Consider the following 17,505-nt stretch of genomic DNA (forward strand, 5'->3'; position numbering starts at 1 on the left):
TTTATATATAAGTGTTTGAGATGTAAACAGAATGATTCAGAGTGGTTTGGTGTGAAATGGTTCAGCTTCTTTACAGTGGTCGTGATAGGAACCAGAGGTCGCCATGACTACAACACAAATTTAGATATTTTATTTACTATCCAAAGCCACCAGTGAACCTACATTCTGTCTTAACCACTGAATTATGCCAAAATTTTGAAAATATGGTGTAATTCCCCTTTAAGTTTCATTGAAAATTACAGTACATAAATCCACAGAACGCTACCTCCCACAAAAGACTTAATACTGCAAATAGTTACGGAAATCAACTTTAATATGAAAAGAAAAAAAACAGCAATTGATGACTGATTATGGGGGAAAGGATGGATATAAGTGTCCTGCACCATCATAATGATTGTCTGAGATTTTAGTTATATAAATTTTTTGCATATACATTTAAATTCACTTAACACCTTATTCTGGGATGGTCATCCAGAAACAGACTGCCTTCATCAAGACACATTCTTATGTAAACTAGAACATTTATGCTGCCATGCATCCAATTTCTTTTAAGCAAATTTAGTGAAAGTGACCCACTGGAATCAAACTGATTTGTAAATACTGAGATGGGGAGGGAAAAAACTCCTTACAGTTAAGAGTCCTCAAGCAAATATAAAGTTCAATTTAATAAATTTAACATGTGACAAAATTCTGTTCATATAATGGAGCCATTCTTTATACAAATGGTTGACAGACATTAAACGAAAAGGAAAATGATCGAAATTAATTGCACATTTATCCCCACTTTACACTGAAAACACACTCATACTCTGGGAAGTTCTATCACTGTTAGTGTGTTTAGGCTATTTTTTTGCATGCCTGCTTTATCCCTTCAGCACTATCATCATTCTAACTGCCCAATTAAGAAACGATGGCTGATCTGGCAAGCGCAGCTATATTTCACATTCTATAGTACTCCTAAAAAAGATGCTTCTTTAAGGGTTCCTTAGTAAAGAAAATGGTTCTATAAAGAACCATGAACACTCAAAGAACCCTCTGAATGAATAAGCGATCTCTGCATCATGAAAAGTTTCCTCAGATTGGTGGAGAATGAGCTATAGATGGTTCTATATTGAACCCATTTTGAAAAGGTTCTATATAGCACCCAAAAGGGTTCTTCTATCGTTACAAGCTCGACATCGTAACAATAGAAGAACCCATATGGGTGCTATATGGAACCCTTTTCAAAAAGGTTCTATATAGCACCATCTACAGAAAGAAGCTTTTAATCATGCAAAGGGTTCTTTGAGTGTTCATGGTTCTTTATAGAACCATTTTCTTTACTGAAGAACTCTTAAAGAACCATCTTTTTAAGAGTGTTGAAGTGACAAGGCAGAAAAAAAACATAGGAAGGTATGGTGGACTAAATAGAAAGTGGACGAAGATCTTGAATATCAATCTGGACAGTATTAAGACCATCACAGTATTAAGACCAAGCCCATTAAACATGGTTCTTAGGATACCGTCTCATCAGGATTATTGTGCAAAAAAACACTTTTCAGAAAGCAGGCTGTTTGCTTTTTGCCTAAATATGGTTTACAATAGATTTGAACAGATTTAATTCAAATACAGTAATTCAAATACAGTAAATCAATAAGAATAAAAACCAAAAAGATGGTTCTGATGTGTATTTCAGCATCTGTTTTCAATATAATCACTTGCTGCTTAGCAAGAAACAAACTTGCAAAAAGTGCTTATTTTAAATTTTTCTAGCATTCCAACTAAATTTCAGTGAGCAGCTCATTCGGTTCAGCTAACAAAGCAGTTAGCAGAAACAAGAGGACTGGCGATAGTTGTGTGTCTCACATCTGTTTCAAACTACGCAAAATGTGACCAAAAATCTAGAACAATAAAGTAATTCAAAATTCATTCAAGTGTAAACAGAAGTGAACTGCTGTGAGTTTGGGCAGAGTAATGACAGAGTAGCGTTCCTCCTGACCATCCTCAGAAGGCTGTGGACTATCATTATTGTACTCTGTGCAAATTCCACTTATATTTCAAATTCTGAACTGCCTTTCAGATCATCAGCTTCTTCTCTCTGTTCTCCGCAGACCAACTGTGACCGCACCATAGTCATCCCTGAGGTGTATTCATGGTCGACAGAAGAATCATAAACACTGATGCAAAAATTTTTTACAAAGAATGGCAAAAAAATTATGCAAACTTCATCATGAAAAACCATGCCATCATCTAACTGTGCATGACAAAAACATACGAAAGGCCATGGAAATTTAACTTCTGCAAATCATTTAACACAATAAACCTGTGGAACGAGTGGCATGGGCAAGCTGTGCCTTTCCAGACACAAATAAAAAAGAAAGGGCTTGAAAATTATCCGACAAAAAGGCTACAATTGTAGATCTTTTCCTTCGCCAGCCTTCTCAAACAGAGCACAGTTTTCAGCTAGTTCCTGTTGGCATCGAGAAGATTCGACACACCAACACTGAAACATTCTTCTGAGGTCAACCCAACCCATTTTGTCCTTGTGCCCCGGCACAAGTCCGTCAGGCCAGGCCGTGGCAGCGCTCTGCTGCAGTCCGTCTTCCTCCTGCAAGGTCGTCGGAGCACGCTATGGCACCACTCAGCGCTGGAAAGGCTTGCGTGCCTTCTTCCGCCGGCGTGGGTGTTTTCCTCCTTCAGTCCAACATTCACTAGGGTCTCCTCGTTGCGCCCCAGGGTTAAAGAAACCTGGCTGGGGAGGGGGACCTGAAAACAGTCCACCAGTCCCTGTGCCAGCCCCTGAGGGATGATGGGGAGGCGTTCCTGAGGGGAAGAACCCACCGTTGGAGGAAGCATCACCGGGAGAACCCCCCTGGAAGATACGGTTGAAGAAGTCCTGTAGGTCTGCAGGTGAGCCTGCACCTGGCGGATGGTCTGAAGGGGATCTGAGAGAGAGAAAATACATCAGACACAGGTCTCAGCTGAGAGTGTACAGCTGGTGTGTTGTGTCATCACATCATAACATAGATATACACACCATGTCCTGCCATTTATACACTATGTTCTGCTATTCATGTATGCAGTGGAATTACAGTTGCTGTTATTAGACACGGGTGGAAAACGATTAATTTTATCTGAGTATTATTTTTGAGGATGTGTACCGAGTATAATTGAAGCTGAATATTTGAAATACTTTCTCAATTAAGAAAAATAAATAAACTAATAAATAAATAAATAAATAACATGTTTTACTTTATTTGCTTATGAGTCAGGTTACCTTGCATTTAAATTTATTTTTCTGAAAAGCAACCAAATTCATATCAGCATAAAATGAAACTTCCCCCAGATGCGCATTCATATTTCTGTGAGGACTCCATTAGTCACCGCACCACACACCACTAAACAAGGAACTTTTATGTACTGGGTGTGTTTAAAGGGGAATTCCACCAAGTGTCCAAATTTCTGCACTATTCAATCATTAAGATGTCAAAGTTTAAGATGACAAAGTCATTCAGAGTGATTTGGTATGAAATGCTCAGTTCTAGAGAAACTTGTCAAGTCAGAAATGTTCACAGAAGTAGTGATGGGAACCAGACAGACTTTTTTTATAATACATGCAAGGCAGAGAGATATATGCATAGTGTTGGCACAAAAGTACATTAAGAATATTATTTTGGATTTACCACTATTGTACCATCATCAACATTCCATATAAAACTCAAATGTGAAGGTTCACTAGTGGATTTGTATGGTAAATAAAATGGCTATACTTGTGTTGTAGTCATGGCGACCCCTGGTTCCTATCACCACCACTGTAAAGAAATCTCTACACTCTTAAAAAAAGATGGTGCTTCAAGAGCTCTTTAGTAAGGAAATGGAACCATGAACACTCAAAGAACCCTTTGCATGCTCTTCAGCTTGATGGAGAATGTGTTGTAGATGGTTCTATATAGAACTTTTTTGAAAATTGTTCTATATAGCACCCAAGAGCTCTTACACTGTTACAGTGTCAAGCCTGCAACAATAAAAGAACCCTTTTGAGTGCTATATAGAACCCTTTATAACCCTATACAGAACCATTTATAGCACATTCATGCACATTTTCTGACAATCTTTAATCATGCAAAGGGTTCTTTGAGTGTTCATCGTTCTTTACAGAACCATTTTCTTTTACTAAAGAACCAATGAACATTCAAGAACCATCTCTGTACACTCCTAATCAACCATTTTTCATCAAACCACTCTGAATGTGCGAGTATATTTTTAGTTCCATACTTCCCCTTTTAATTGAGTGAAATTTTGATACAGGATTTTCACTTGAGTATAGTTTTTCTGTACTTTTTCTACCTCTGATTAGATGTCAACTAGATTAGACTCGTTCACCAAAGAAAAACATGAAGGTTGTTACCTATGGCGGTTGGTGCCACTGTTACTTTTAGAACCAAAAGAGATGTGATAGGGCACACGATGTGTGTCAGGAGAGATCCCTATCCGCTGGCAACCAGCCCACTCTGTATTAAAAACCAAAGATCGGTATACTTCACTACAAAGCAATTAATTTCAACACACAACATACTAAAGAGCTTTATATAAGCAGCAGAACCATAAAACAACTATCAGTCATGAGTAATATAAAATACCAGTTATGTCATAGACTTTGCCATCCATAAAGGCAAAGTATGTGATCCGCAGGCCCAGCATGCTGGACTCTGCCCACAGGTCTCCCTCCTCAGCACTGTGTCGTTTATTGCACTCAGCACAGAACCGGGCTTCATGGGGCTCCCGGTCCATCTCAAAGCGCCTGCAGCATAGAGAAAAAAAGAGGAACAGACTAATTAAGAATTCTTAACTAATCTTTTTAAAACAGTTTTAAAAAGGGCTAACAATGAAAGAAATGTGTGTTAAGTTAGCACTAATTCTATAATCACTGTCACTGCTAGGTTGGGGTTTGTCCAGCAAAAATATCCAGCTAAGAGTGGCTCTGTGGTCAGAAAGTGACCACTGATATAAGATGGCTAACATAAAAAGGTGCAAGGAAAAGAGTGAGTTATAGTCTCTAACTGTACACCAGGTGTACGAACAAGTAAGGTGTGTCGAATAAAGTGGTCAGTAAGTGTACACAGTGTTTAAAAACAAGTTCAGACATGGTTGGTATTCCAGATATACTTGTACCAGCACCAAACCTGCTAAAAATCCCAAAAAGTCTTAAAACCCACAGGACAGGTTTGATTTTGGCTTTCTGTCACTCCAACACCAGTCAGTCCACTTTTGTTCTCTCAGACATTAATTTTTAATCACCTACACTTGTTTCAACAGAGCAGCAGTTAGTCAGAATCAGGCCTGCTCTGTGGTGAGTGGCATCGTTTGGGTGTTTGCTGTTTGCTAAGCTAATGATCAGGCTACAGATCCACACACCACAGAACAGGTTTGATTTCCCTTCAACTTGATTTCTCTCTCTCTCTCACACACACACACACACACGTTTAAAACAAACAATACTTGTAATTAAGGCTGCAGCATCAGTATGTATGTGAGAAAGTTTCTGCAGCTGTAAAAAGAACAGCGAGTAACAAAATGTTCACTAAACAGCGTCAGAGATCGCCTACATCACGGTAACATCATCCGCTCAACGTTTAACGGCACTACAAACATGTAAACAAAATGCTAATAGCTAACGGCTATTATAACAGCTGCTACAAACTAATACTGCGAGCTAAACCACATCTGTGAAAGTGAAACTAACTCAAGTACATGACAAATAGGATCATACAGGCCTTAACAGTTAGTAAAGGAGACTTAACATCATTCACACACATAACAGTGCACAATAAACAGAATAAACTCTATTGTAGCTAGTTTTTGCCCTGAATGTGCGGCACTCAGGAGAGGCCAGAGTGAAACACTTTCCTCTCTAGTACAGCCTTTTAAAATAAAAGAGTGAATTGCTGAACTACTGCCAAACTGAACAACTGCCCATTCTGTGCTGTCTGACGCTGTTGCTTCATCTGCCTTGATCGGTCGCCCACTGCTTGCCTGCCTTCTTCCTGCTGTACAAACCTCACCTGCATGACCCTCCTTATGACAATGCTGCTGCACATTGCTTCTCCTGCTTTTCCCTTTTTCAGTATCTTATACTAATGGTCAGACTTTTTTCTTTGCACATATTGCTCCTCTGTTATTGTTTGCTACCTGGTCTGGACCAGAGAAGGATGAGTTCTCCTTTTGAGTCTTAGTTCTTCTCAAGTTTTCTTGCTCTTATGGAGTTTTTCCTTGCCACCATCACCATTGGCGATGCTCATGAGGGCTTGGACCCAGATTTTCCTGTAAAACTGCTTTGTGACGATGCCTTTTGTAAAAAGCACTATATAAATTAACTTTCACTTGACTTGACTATAAGAGCTCAAGTCTGCCTTGTCTGTGTTTCTCGTATCAGGAAAGTACCTGTGTAACTAGCTGATTAAATTAAACTGAATGAAAGATTAATATCAGGATTTTTTTTTTTATGTACCCCCAGCGTCATTCAACCTACCACTGGGGGTATGCGTAACACATTCATGGAACCTTACTGACCTAATAAAACAGCCAATTAATGTAGGGCCAAGGTAGGTACACCCAAAACACTAGCAAGCAGTGTCCACTGTTGATATGACCCCAATTTAATAAAGGGACAATATGGCTTTGCATACGTACTTGTGCTTGCCTTCACATTTGGTGCACATCATGGTGTTCATGGCTTCTTTCAGGTCATCCTGCAGCTTTGTCAGGAACTCGTTCATTGATCGGGATAGCTCTGTTGCTGCCATTCGCTTCCTGATTGGGTGAACAGGAACAAAGAGACTTGATATTTTGTCATTTGATTCATGAGAATTGAAAAAAATAAATATTTCTATAATAATGGACCAAAGAATGGTCAAAATCAGGCACTAAGATGACTGTTACTACTGTTTTAAGCTACGCAACGTGCTTTAGTCCATGTTTATAGATAAAAAGTCTTATGATGTCAAAACTCAAATAAGCACGTGTACATGAGATTACAACTCAACACAGTTTCACGTAAGGACAATAGCCTCACAGCTCCAACCCAAATCTAACATTCATTTTTAGACGTGCACTCACAGTTCATACTCCCGTCTTGTCTCTGGGTTACTGACGATGTCCCATGCAGCTCTAAGGACTTTGAAAGCCTCGCCAGCACGTGGGTGCTTGTTCTTGTCTGGATGGACCTAAAAGCCAAAAATACACAGGCCTCACATTTCATTTTCACTTTGAGTTCGAGTGATCACTGACTGTTCGAGTGCCAAATACTTTCTTATTAATTTTAAAAGGTAGCAAGAATCCAAGGATATTTAAAGTGTAGTACATTTGCAGATGAAGGTGAAGTTTACCTGTACAGCCAGCTGTCTATAGGCCCGCTTAAGTTCAGACTCTGTGGCATGGGTGTTCACACCCAGGACGTTAAACGGGTCCAGCTCATCTTCAGGGACCTGTAAAAGACGAAGCCTTTAATTTCCTAAAGGAAAATAAGATACCTTCCTTCCTTTTAACCATATCTAACATGATAATCAAATGCAAATACCACTGTCAGTGTAGGTTAAAAGTGCACTGTCTTCATTTCATGACGGAGCACAAAATATCATGATTAATTTCAGTCAGAAAGAACCCCAGGACACTTTGAACATGAGATAACCGCTCACTACAAGTCTCAGTACTTCCTACCAATAATAACCGTTGGCTTGTTCATCTTTTACAGATACAGAGAACATATAGAGAACATTCCCTCTAATCACAGACCTATTAGCGACACTGCGAATAGCATATGCTAATAGTAATCACTGCTGAAACAGTAAAATGACCCAAGGAAACACATTTAAGTTATAAACAGTGAGGGCGCAAGACAATAACACAACCTACTAACCATCTAATTTGTTAACAGCAACCTGAAATAACACTATCATGCTACAGATGGGAAAAATCGTGCTCTAATACCTCACACGAAGACATGCACACAGATTGTGGCTAAATGTTATTTGTTAGTTATTGTTAGAAATCTCAGAGACCTGCAACATGTAAAACTCTCTAATCACAATGTTGTTTACTGTTTGCTTTGAGTATCCTGACCAATCACAGCTCCAGATGAGTTTCTGTGGGTGCTGTGATGAAACAACATATTTGTGTATTCCAAAACAGGTAAATTATTTTGGTCAAACTAATGATGGCCGATCTTTAACCATGTAACACCAATGTGTTTTTAATGATCACAATATGTAGCAATATAATAGCAATACTAGTATTTTGTCTATGTAGTGCAATCCAGACAGTCATGGGCAATATCACTATATATACATCATAATTACGTCACATTAAGCTTCTCTAAGCGTATCGTGGATGTTGTCAGCACTCAAAGGGCCAACATCATGAAAAACTGAATTTTCCTCACTTTCTTCAAATAAAGGAGTTTGATGTAGTGTTTAAAGACTGTTACAAGTTTCAAAACGTGTCGTTCACTCCCCAGTCCTTACAGTCCATATATGGAAACTTAGCGGCAAAAGAAGTCCATTTCTGTGATGTCACAGAAACCAAATGCATTTACAAAACCTATTCAACTGACTGCAGTTCAGCTCTGTCCACTCACACTGAAGTTATGAGTGCTTTAATCCAGACTGCTTTTTGAATGAGGCAGCCAATCAGAACAAAGCTTCTTTACATATAACCGTCTTAAAGAGACCGTTAACAGAACAGTCTGTTTAATTCCAAGGGATAAAGAGAAGTTAGACAACTGTCATACAGAAATTAATTAGGACTTTGTGATACATAAACCCACACAAATGTTATAACTGGACTTCAGGACATGGGCCCTTTGAGGATCAAGGAAACAACTGAGCGTTTCATTACAAAGAGAGTATCATAGTTATTCCTGATTAACTGCAGTGCAGTGTGTGAAATGTTCAATAAAAATCATTCTACTTACACTTTCTAATAGAATTTTTTAAATGTAGCACTAATGCTGCTTTTTGTTCATTCTAACTTATCAAACTTACCAATATCATGATGTATTATCAAGTATCAAGAAAAGTGGGATATAACATTTTCACCATATTAGTATAATATTTAAGATGGAACTAATAAAGGTAATGAAACAATGCAGATTGTTTTGTTTTCTTCTCTCAACAATAGCAAAGGGAATTTTATACAGTATTGTAAACGTTAACCAGACAGGAAACAGAAGGGAAAGGAGTTTCCAGAACATAAACTATTTCTTTACTTTTATGGATTTTGTCCTTTCAAAACAGTCTTAGACACCCAATAAACGACACTGCAGTTAACTGTCTGGTCCTACCGCTTCAAAATACAATAATAAAAAAAAAAGCCTGAAAACAAAACAAAGTAAAAAACAAACGCTTAGAACAAGGACACTCATATATTATGATATATCATTATATTACGTACATATAATACAGTATATATTATATGCATTATATTATAGTTATAAAGCTAAACATCTAAAAAAATATTGGTAAAAAGTCATTACAATTGAAAAGGAATATCAATATCAACGTATACTGGTACATTCGATATATCTCCCTACAATTGGGTAAAAACGTGAGGTTAACTACCTGCGCCAGTGCCAGCAGTCTCTCAAGCTCTTGTCCAGGCTGACACTTATCTCTGTAGGGAGATTCTGGATTTGATGTTTCGTCTGAGGAGCTGCGCTTACAGAACCATCCTCCAACCCTTCCAATAATCATGGCCCCTTTCTTCCACACCCAGCAGTTCTGAAGAGCAAGCCACCATCGCCTTCCTCTTTCTCCACCCAGCCTTTCCAAGACACTCTTGATCAATCGGGCGCCCAAGCACACTGCTACACTCAGGAGACCAAAACTGGACACAATGCCTCGTCGGGCCATGCTTGTGGCCTTACTAACCCAAACCACAAGAGCCGCACCCATGCACCAGGTCCAGTCCGCTATTCGTCTTAGATCCTGCTTCATTCCGGCGATATCCGTGACCTTGAAGAACACAAGCGAGCCAAAGTCGTAAAGTGCAACTGCTCCTGATTCTACAGCGATCCCACAGCGGTGGGTCAAAGACACAATGAGGTCCACTACCATGTGGATACAGGAAATAGTCCACGGGCTGACTGACTCCGCTAAGAAATCCCGGAACGCTGCCATCAACTGGGCGCCGGTCTGCCTTCTCAAGCGGCCCTGGTTGTGATGGTGGTGGTTCCGTCGACGGACCTGCTTGTGCCTGCTCGATCCAGAGGAGGACAGACAGGATTTATAGGAAAGGGATGATGGGGATGTCCATGACGAACACTGCTCAGCTGGCCCTGAGCCTGATCCACTTTTTCTGGACTTTCCTTTCTTCGCTGATGCAGAATTCCGAGAGCCAGACTCGCTGTTGAACTTTGCTCCATTTCTGCATCCTTTCTCATCATCAATTTCATTAAACACACTATTCTCGTCTTCTTCCAGCTGATCCATCCTGCCATTTGTTCTTGTATATCCACTTTCTTCCGCTTTCTCCTTATCCTCCACCGCTTCCATGTAACCAGAGTCTTCTTGCTGTAGACTGTCCAGCACCTCCTCGGATGCTGGATCACCGCTTTCCTTTGTCTGTGACTGACTAAGGACAGAATGGGAGGAAAGGGATCCATAGCAAGTCTCTTCACATATTTGGTCATTCATTGGGACATCACCCACAGAAATCCCAGCGCTTATGTCCACTGGATCCCACTGTCCAGCCATGACGTCCGTCCTTCTCGAAAACCCGAAGTCTGCCTAAACTGAGAAGGCTCAGGGACCCGTCATCACTTGTAACGGGCTCCACTGATCTTCAAGAGAACAAATGAGTCAGGCTCAGGTTAGTGCAGCAGCACATTTGGTGCCAACCACTTCTTCATATGCACAAGTGAGACATAAGCATGATGCCATGGACGGTTATTAACCCTGACCATCACTGCATGAGGACAGGCAGGTGCACCACACTTTTACTAGAAATGTTTTAAAACTCTTGCCGTGGAACCTGTGAACAAGAAAAAAAAACTGTCAGTATAGTCAGCCACTCCAGCCTAAAACTAGCATTGTATCTCTAATTTGTCACACTATTTAAATTAATTTAGTTTAATTTATGCCAATCACTACAATATCCAGCATGCATTGTGCAAATATGTCATACAACTACTGGGAATCCTAAACGCCATAAAAAACACACTAACGTAAATAAAACTGACTACACTTAATTATCCACCCTAAAGCACTCATCATTTTTTAAAACATCCTCCCAACTTCAAGATACATTATCTGAACCTTTTTTTAGTCTTTAAACGGAAAAACTGCAAAATTGAAAATACTGTGGCAAGACTGTAAGAGACAGCAGACATCTTCACAACAGATGTAGCAATTGGTCCATTTTCATTTAGGCCAGAATGGCCTCTGTAATACATTTGACAACCCATTTTTGCCTGCGTTACATCACAATTTGGTTCACATGTTAGGGTGGGCGATATGGCAAAAATATTACATCACAATTGTTCAAGACATTTCCGTGATACATGATATGCATCCTGATATTTCGCTTTTCTAGGATTTAATAAGTTGGAACAGACAAAACAGTGCCTGTAGTTCCGTGTAAAAATACTACAATAATAATAATAATAATAATAATGATAATAATAATAATCCTACAACTACAATGATTTATTCAGTGTTTTGAAGACTGCACTAAATCCAGTTAAACAGGCCTAATTATGCTCACATTATGCAATGAAGCATGTAGTCAGCGTTTTTTAAGTACTGATGATATTCACGATATGCTCAGACGAACATATTGCAACAATTTCTCATGATCACAACAAAATATTGTCATATTGAACATCTCTATTCACATGTATTAAGATTTTCTATAAAAATCATATTTAATATGGAGAGGAATTTGTGCCAGACTGAAAAGCAATCACCACAGTGCAAAAACGTGAAATGCAATGCACACAACATTACCTTTCCATAGTGACATGCAGAACACACGAAAATGAAGAAGAAAACCCACATTACTGTTTTCACCTTGCTGGACTTCTAAATGATAAACAACGCATGAGGAGGTGAATTTTAAAATGAAATGCTGAATTCTCGTCAGAATTGAATACCATCCGCCTTGAAATGTAATAAAGGCATGACTATATTGCTTTCCACCATGCAGTACTTAAAACAACGTTAAGTGTTACTGTTCAAATGCAATCTTGTGTGTGCACTGCATTTCAATATAGAGAGGAATTCTGCACCTCATCTGTAGAAAAGTGATGACACGTGCATAGTATTTCACTGTTTTTACTGTTAGGGTTGCATTTCAATAAGGAAAATGTGTTTAAAGTAGTGCACGGTGGATTGTATTCAATTCTGACACTAATTCAGCATTTCAGCAATTTAATTTTTAAATTGAAATCTTCATGCACTGTTTTTCAGTAAAGAGGTCGAGCAAGGTGAAAACAACATAAGAGGTTTTGTTTTTCAATGTGGCACCTATTCTGCAGGTCACTACAGAAAGAATGTCGTGTGCATTGCATTTCACGTTTTTCCACTGTAGTGGCTGCTTTTTAATCTGGCATGAATTCCTCTTCATAGTTCAAGAAGTTGCTCCTTCTCGTAGCTTTGTCTGTTCTGTTTAAAGTGGACACGACAAAATTACAGAACAACAGAGATGGCCAAAAAACAACGTTTTAAAAGACAGATGAAATGTCCTCCTTACATTTCAAACCGAGATGTTTACAGTTTCTTTATCTTTAAAAATAAATCTAGAACCGCGCTGAGCCAAAGCTAAGCGCCCAGGGAAGCTTGTCGGCTTCTTATTTCCCAGCTTCTTGCTAGAATTTTCCCGTTCCACCTTAAATGATGCAGCAGTTACATTCTGGAGCTAGAATGTAACTGCTGCACCATTTAAGGTGGAACGGGAAAAATCGAACAAGAAGCTGGAGAACAGGAAGCCAACTTCAGCCTCGTAAGCATCCACTGCTCACTGATTTCTTAGCTCGCTTCTCGTTGCTGTTTCGCTTCTTGCTGACAGCTTGCAAGGCTGAAATCCGTCTGGTCGTGAATATATGGTTACATGTAATGCATTCAGGGTCAAAATATGAAAGAAAAACGCTCACTTATTTGAAAAACATTGTTTGGAGGGCTCGGTTTTCGGTTATCAGCTAGCCTAGCGAGCAGGCTAGTCTTGGTGCAGAGAGTGCTCGCGAGTCTTCGAGGCGTATTTGAGGGGAAAATGAACAAACTTACGTTTTAGCACAGCTCTGAAACAGCAGCGAAGCAAATATGTCGGGAGCTGTTCCTCTGTAGATGTTTTAAACGGACATTATAGCTCGCTAGGCAGAGTCTGTCCTTGTTGTTTCTCTTTTTACTGTTCACTTCCGAGGGCAGCTGCAGACTGTGGTTTAGCTTCCGCTCTGAGCTGCAGCGTGGCTAAAGCTGCGTCCAGAACCGAGCTGTTTTGTTTTTTTATTAGGAATAACTATTTATAGACACGACTGGACAAAATATTTAGAAAAAGTAGTGATAGATAATTATTGAAAAAAGGAAAAAAAGGACACATCACATGAAAGTATTACATTTCACACATCCGTTGACAGTTTTTGGCTTTTTTACTGTCACAAAGCTTTATGGTTTTAATGTATTCTTCAGTTTCATTTAGAAAAAACGTAAAAGAACCGTGTTTTTTAAAGGACTTACATGTATGTATATAAAAAACCTAGCTAGAATATTAAGTTTATCATATATATCTGCTCTTCTATGCTTTATCATATTTAAAGTAACCAAACAGAACATTCATGTCACAAAATAAAAGTTTATTATATATGTATTATACATAGACTTTCTCAATAATAGGCTTAAGAATTCAAATTTGATTAATAAAATTTAAATTCTGAGATACTGAAACTGAAATTATTAAGTATTACACATCCATATTGTTTTCTCACTTGCCTATGTAAAATATGGTGTTGAAATCTTACATGCAAGAACAGAATGAATTTACTATTACAAGAACAATTCAGCATGAATAGTTCAATGTCCATTAATGTTAAAGAGAAGCAGTGACCCTAATAATATAAATATCCCAATCTAAATTTTGCTTCAGGTCATTGCTATAATACTACTACCAGTTTTAAACATAATTTAAAAAAATGGATTCACTTCATTCATTTACTTTGCTGAAAACAAAATCCTAAATAGACTGACAACATGACCCATCATACATTTCAAGCTGGTCTGTGTCTACCATGTCATGTTGTGCCATACTATTATAATAGTGATGGTGATGCCAGTTACACAGCACTTTCTGGTGGCTGAACAGTGCAAAGTAATATAAGGGGTGACATTTTAGATTTTCAGAATGAACTACAAAATGCCTATTGACAATTAAAGGGCCCACATCATGGAAAACCAAAACTTTGTTGAAGTTTTAAAATGTACCATCCACTCCCCAGTTCATATATGAAGACTAAACTGCAAAAACGTTCATTCATTCATCATCATCATCATCATCTAAACTGCTTTATTCTCCTGGGTTGAGCTGGAGCCTACCCCAGGGCTCATTGGGCGGAAGGCGGGAAACACCCTGGACAGGTCGCCAGTCCATCACAGGGACACACGTTCACATCTAGAGGCAATTTAGTACCTCCAGTTAGCCTGACTGCATGTCTTTGGACTGTGGGAGGAAATCCGAGCACCGGGAGGAAACCCACACAGAGGCGGGGAGAACATGCAAACTCCACACAGAGTTTAAACCTCAGAATTGAACCTTATCTTATTTCCTACCTTGATTTTATTATTATATTATATATTTGTGCAGCAATAACCAAACTGTCTCCCAAGGCATTCTGTCCATTATTACAGTATGCTGTAAATGGCATTTCTCACCAGTAAGAATGTGTGGCTTTTCCCAATTTATTTTAAAGGGCCCATATTCTACTGTTTTTATGTCTTATTTTTCTTCCAGGTCCACGTATGACATTTCAGTGCGCGTATATACCAAAAATTGGTAACTTTCCATTACATGACTACTTTCTAACCTCTTTTATATCGCTTGAAATTAAATAGTCTGGTTTGTTACTGTGTCTTTAAAACTGATATATGTAAATGAGCTCTGTTCTGATTGGTTGCCCTGTGTTGGCCTTCATTCTAAAGTCCTCATAACTGTGAGTGAATGGGGCATAGGAGTTATAGGCTGAATAGGCAGATGTGTGTAAATGCCAGGGCACCACAAAGACACAGAAAAAACGTACAAACACAACACAGACAGGAGTCTGGTCACCCGGCTGGGGAATCGAACACAGGCCCTTCTTGCTTCTTGTATTTGTGACAACATTCAGCCCCACCCATTGAAGCTGAATCATCCTCCTTCAAACAATATGGATCTGTTGTGGTGAAGCCATAGTGCCCTAGTTTAAACGAAAGTTAGCCATGTCATTGACCAAGCATTCAGTTTCCTCTGATTCTGTCTCTTCCAGTTTGAGTCATAGCAAAAACATAGCCAAAATATGATTATTTGATTCAAATAAATTAGGGCATTTTAAACTGCCACTCAACTTATGTAAACAATGTAAAAAGTACAACACTATAACATATAACAATTTTCATCTGTTAATCAAGAATCGCAGAGGAGAATTTCAGACCAGAAAAGGCAGCTGTATTTGATTAAACTGAGTATAGGATATAGTACTTTAAAGGGCCCATATAATACAGATTATCTTCTCTTTTTTAGTAAAAGATGTAATATGTCAGAATCAGAGTCACTTTATTTCGCCCAGTATGTTACACATACAAGAAGTTAGTCTTGGTGGGTCACACATGGATGACAGACCAGACAAGCACACAGATTGTTAACAAGTGTTTAATTAAGAGACTAACAAAATAAGAAAACAATAAATAGGATGAATGAGTGAATAAGAGAGAATAATAAAGAGCCAATGAGAACAGAGCTAAAGGGATGTGGAATATCTGTACATATGCAGATGTGAATGTCTATACAAATGCTGGCCTAAGGAGATGCATAATTTAACATAATATAATATAATATAATATAATACAATATAATATACAGTATATTAGAGAATTATACAAACATTTGTAATAAGATAGAATGGAAAGGGACGACTCTACAGATTCAGGAAATGTCTGAACCGTATTTCTATGCTGTATTATTGCAAAGATAGAACAACATATATAGAAACATTGAGTTTGACATGCAGGTGAGTTCAGAGGATTTAAACAGAGCTCATTTACATATATTTGTCTTGAAGGAACAGTCACAAAAACATGCTGTCTAACTTTAAGGAATGAAGAGAGGGTGGGAAATGGTCATGTAGAAATGAATTATGACTGATTTTGGTACATAAATCATGCAAATGTCATAAAAGGATGTTTGAAAATAATGAAAAACACAATTGAAAATAATGAAACACAAGAAAAATGTAGGATATGGGCCCTTTAATGCAAGTACAGTCATGTGTTACGGGCTTAACATTACAGCATCTCCATCAGAATGAGACACATTACAGGTTTATAACTACTAAGCGCTTCAAAAACACGTGGTGTATATTTGAAAGCTGGCTGTAGAAGGTGGTGATGTGTCTACTTATAATTATTATGACTATTTTTTTGCAGTAAATGTAATTGAAAGTCATAAAATCAACTCGTGTCTCTAGAAAAGCTTCATTCATCAACAGGCCTAAAAGCATGTACAGTACTGTGCAAAAGCCAATAAGTACTAATTATTCATTTTTCAGGAGATATTTCTGAGATGATTAGATATAAGATAATCCACTTGCACAATGAACGAGAAAGACAAAGTGAAAAAACAAGAGTTACCTAAACAGGTGTTCAAAAAAGCTACAGAGAAAACATGCCTCCTAACAACCACCTTGAAGACCTGGTAGACACCAAAACTGCCCCCATCAGATAAACAGCACTCAAAGCCTTCATCTTTTGAGAGAGAGGAGAAAATCAAGCTGCTTCAGATCTGAAAACATCCACAGGTGTTTCTGTCCATCCTTCCACTGTGAGAAGACAACTCAGCGCTATGGCTCTGAAAGGATGTGTAGCTGTCAAGAAGCCTCACTGAGAAAAGGAGATGTGTCTGCAGATTTCTGTGAGAAACCGAAAGTGAGTCTCCTGAAAAGAATGGAAGCTGTAATAAAGGTGAAGAGTGATAGACTGAACACTTTTTCCTGATTTTGCATGTACTTAATGGCCATTTTGACTGGAAAATAAATAAATGAAGGGGGGGGGTGTCTCTGACTTTTGCACAGAGTTTACTTCGAAGTCAGTTAAATTTTCTCAGAGTATACTACCAGGGATAACACAATGTTCTTTAATTAACAAATGAAATAAATGTTGTGTTATTTGTTCACTTAGAATACTTTTTAATATTAGGTTGTGTTTTTATGGCTAACATTCACTACGTCGCCTCATATCTCTGAAAATTAAACATGTTTAAACACTAATTATCATTAAACAACAGTTCTGACAAACT

The 17,505-nt window shown here is 38.4% G+C and overlaps 1 protein-coding gene across 1 annotated transcript; it reads right to left on the bottom strand.

Moving 5' to 3' along the window:
* Positions 1-1,880: 1,880 nt before the first annotated feature.
* dnajc14 (DnaJ (Hsp40) homolog, subfamily C, member 14) lies at positions 1,881-13,403 on the bottom strand. Its single transcript, XM_036559797.1, has 8 exons — positions 13,254-13,403; positions 9,594-11,004; positions 7,365-7,463; positions 7,096-7,202; positions 6,670-6,789; positions 4,620-4,780; positions 4,388-4,490; positions 1,881-2,924 (listed from the first exon to the last, which is right to left on the bottom strand). Exons 2-8 carry the CDS (start codon positions 10,725-10,727, stop codon positions 2,621-2,623), a joined length of 2,028 nt encoding a protein of 675 aa, XP_036415690.1. The 5' UTR covers positions 10,728-11,004; positions 13,254-13,403; the 3' UTR covers positions 1,881-2,620.
* Positions 13,404-17,505: the final 4,102 nt, after the last annotated feature.

This window comes from Colossoma macropomum, unplaced genomic scaffold, assembly GCF_904425465.1.
Source record: "Colossoma macropomum unplaced genomic scaffold, Colossoma_macropomum, whole genome shotgun sequence".
Lineage (NCBI taxonomy): Eukaryota > Metazoa > Chordata > Actinopteri > Characiformes > Serrasalmidae > Colossoma > Colossoma macropomum.

Bases quoted from the DNA above. Each gene is read 5' to 3' on its own strand.
- dnajc14 (XM_036559797.1), bottom strand. From the start codon at position 10,727: ATGGCTGGACAGTGGGATCCAGTGGACATAAGCGCTGGGATTTCTGTG. The intron at 4,491-4,619 runs GTATTTTATATT...TTTTTAATACAG, and splicing joins CAAAGTCTATGACATAACTG to AGTGGGCTGGTTGCCAGCGG. The intron at 2,925-4,387 runs GTAACAACCTTC...TCTCTCTCTCAG, and splicing joins AGTGGCACCAACCGCCATAG to ATCCCCTTCAGACCATCCGC.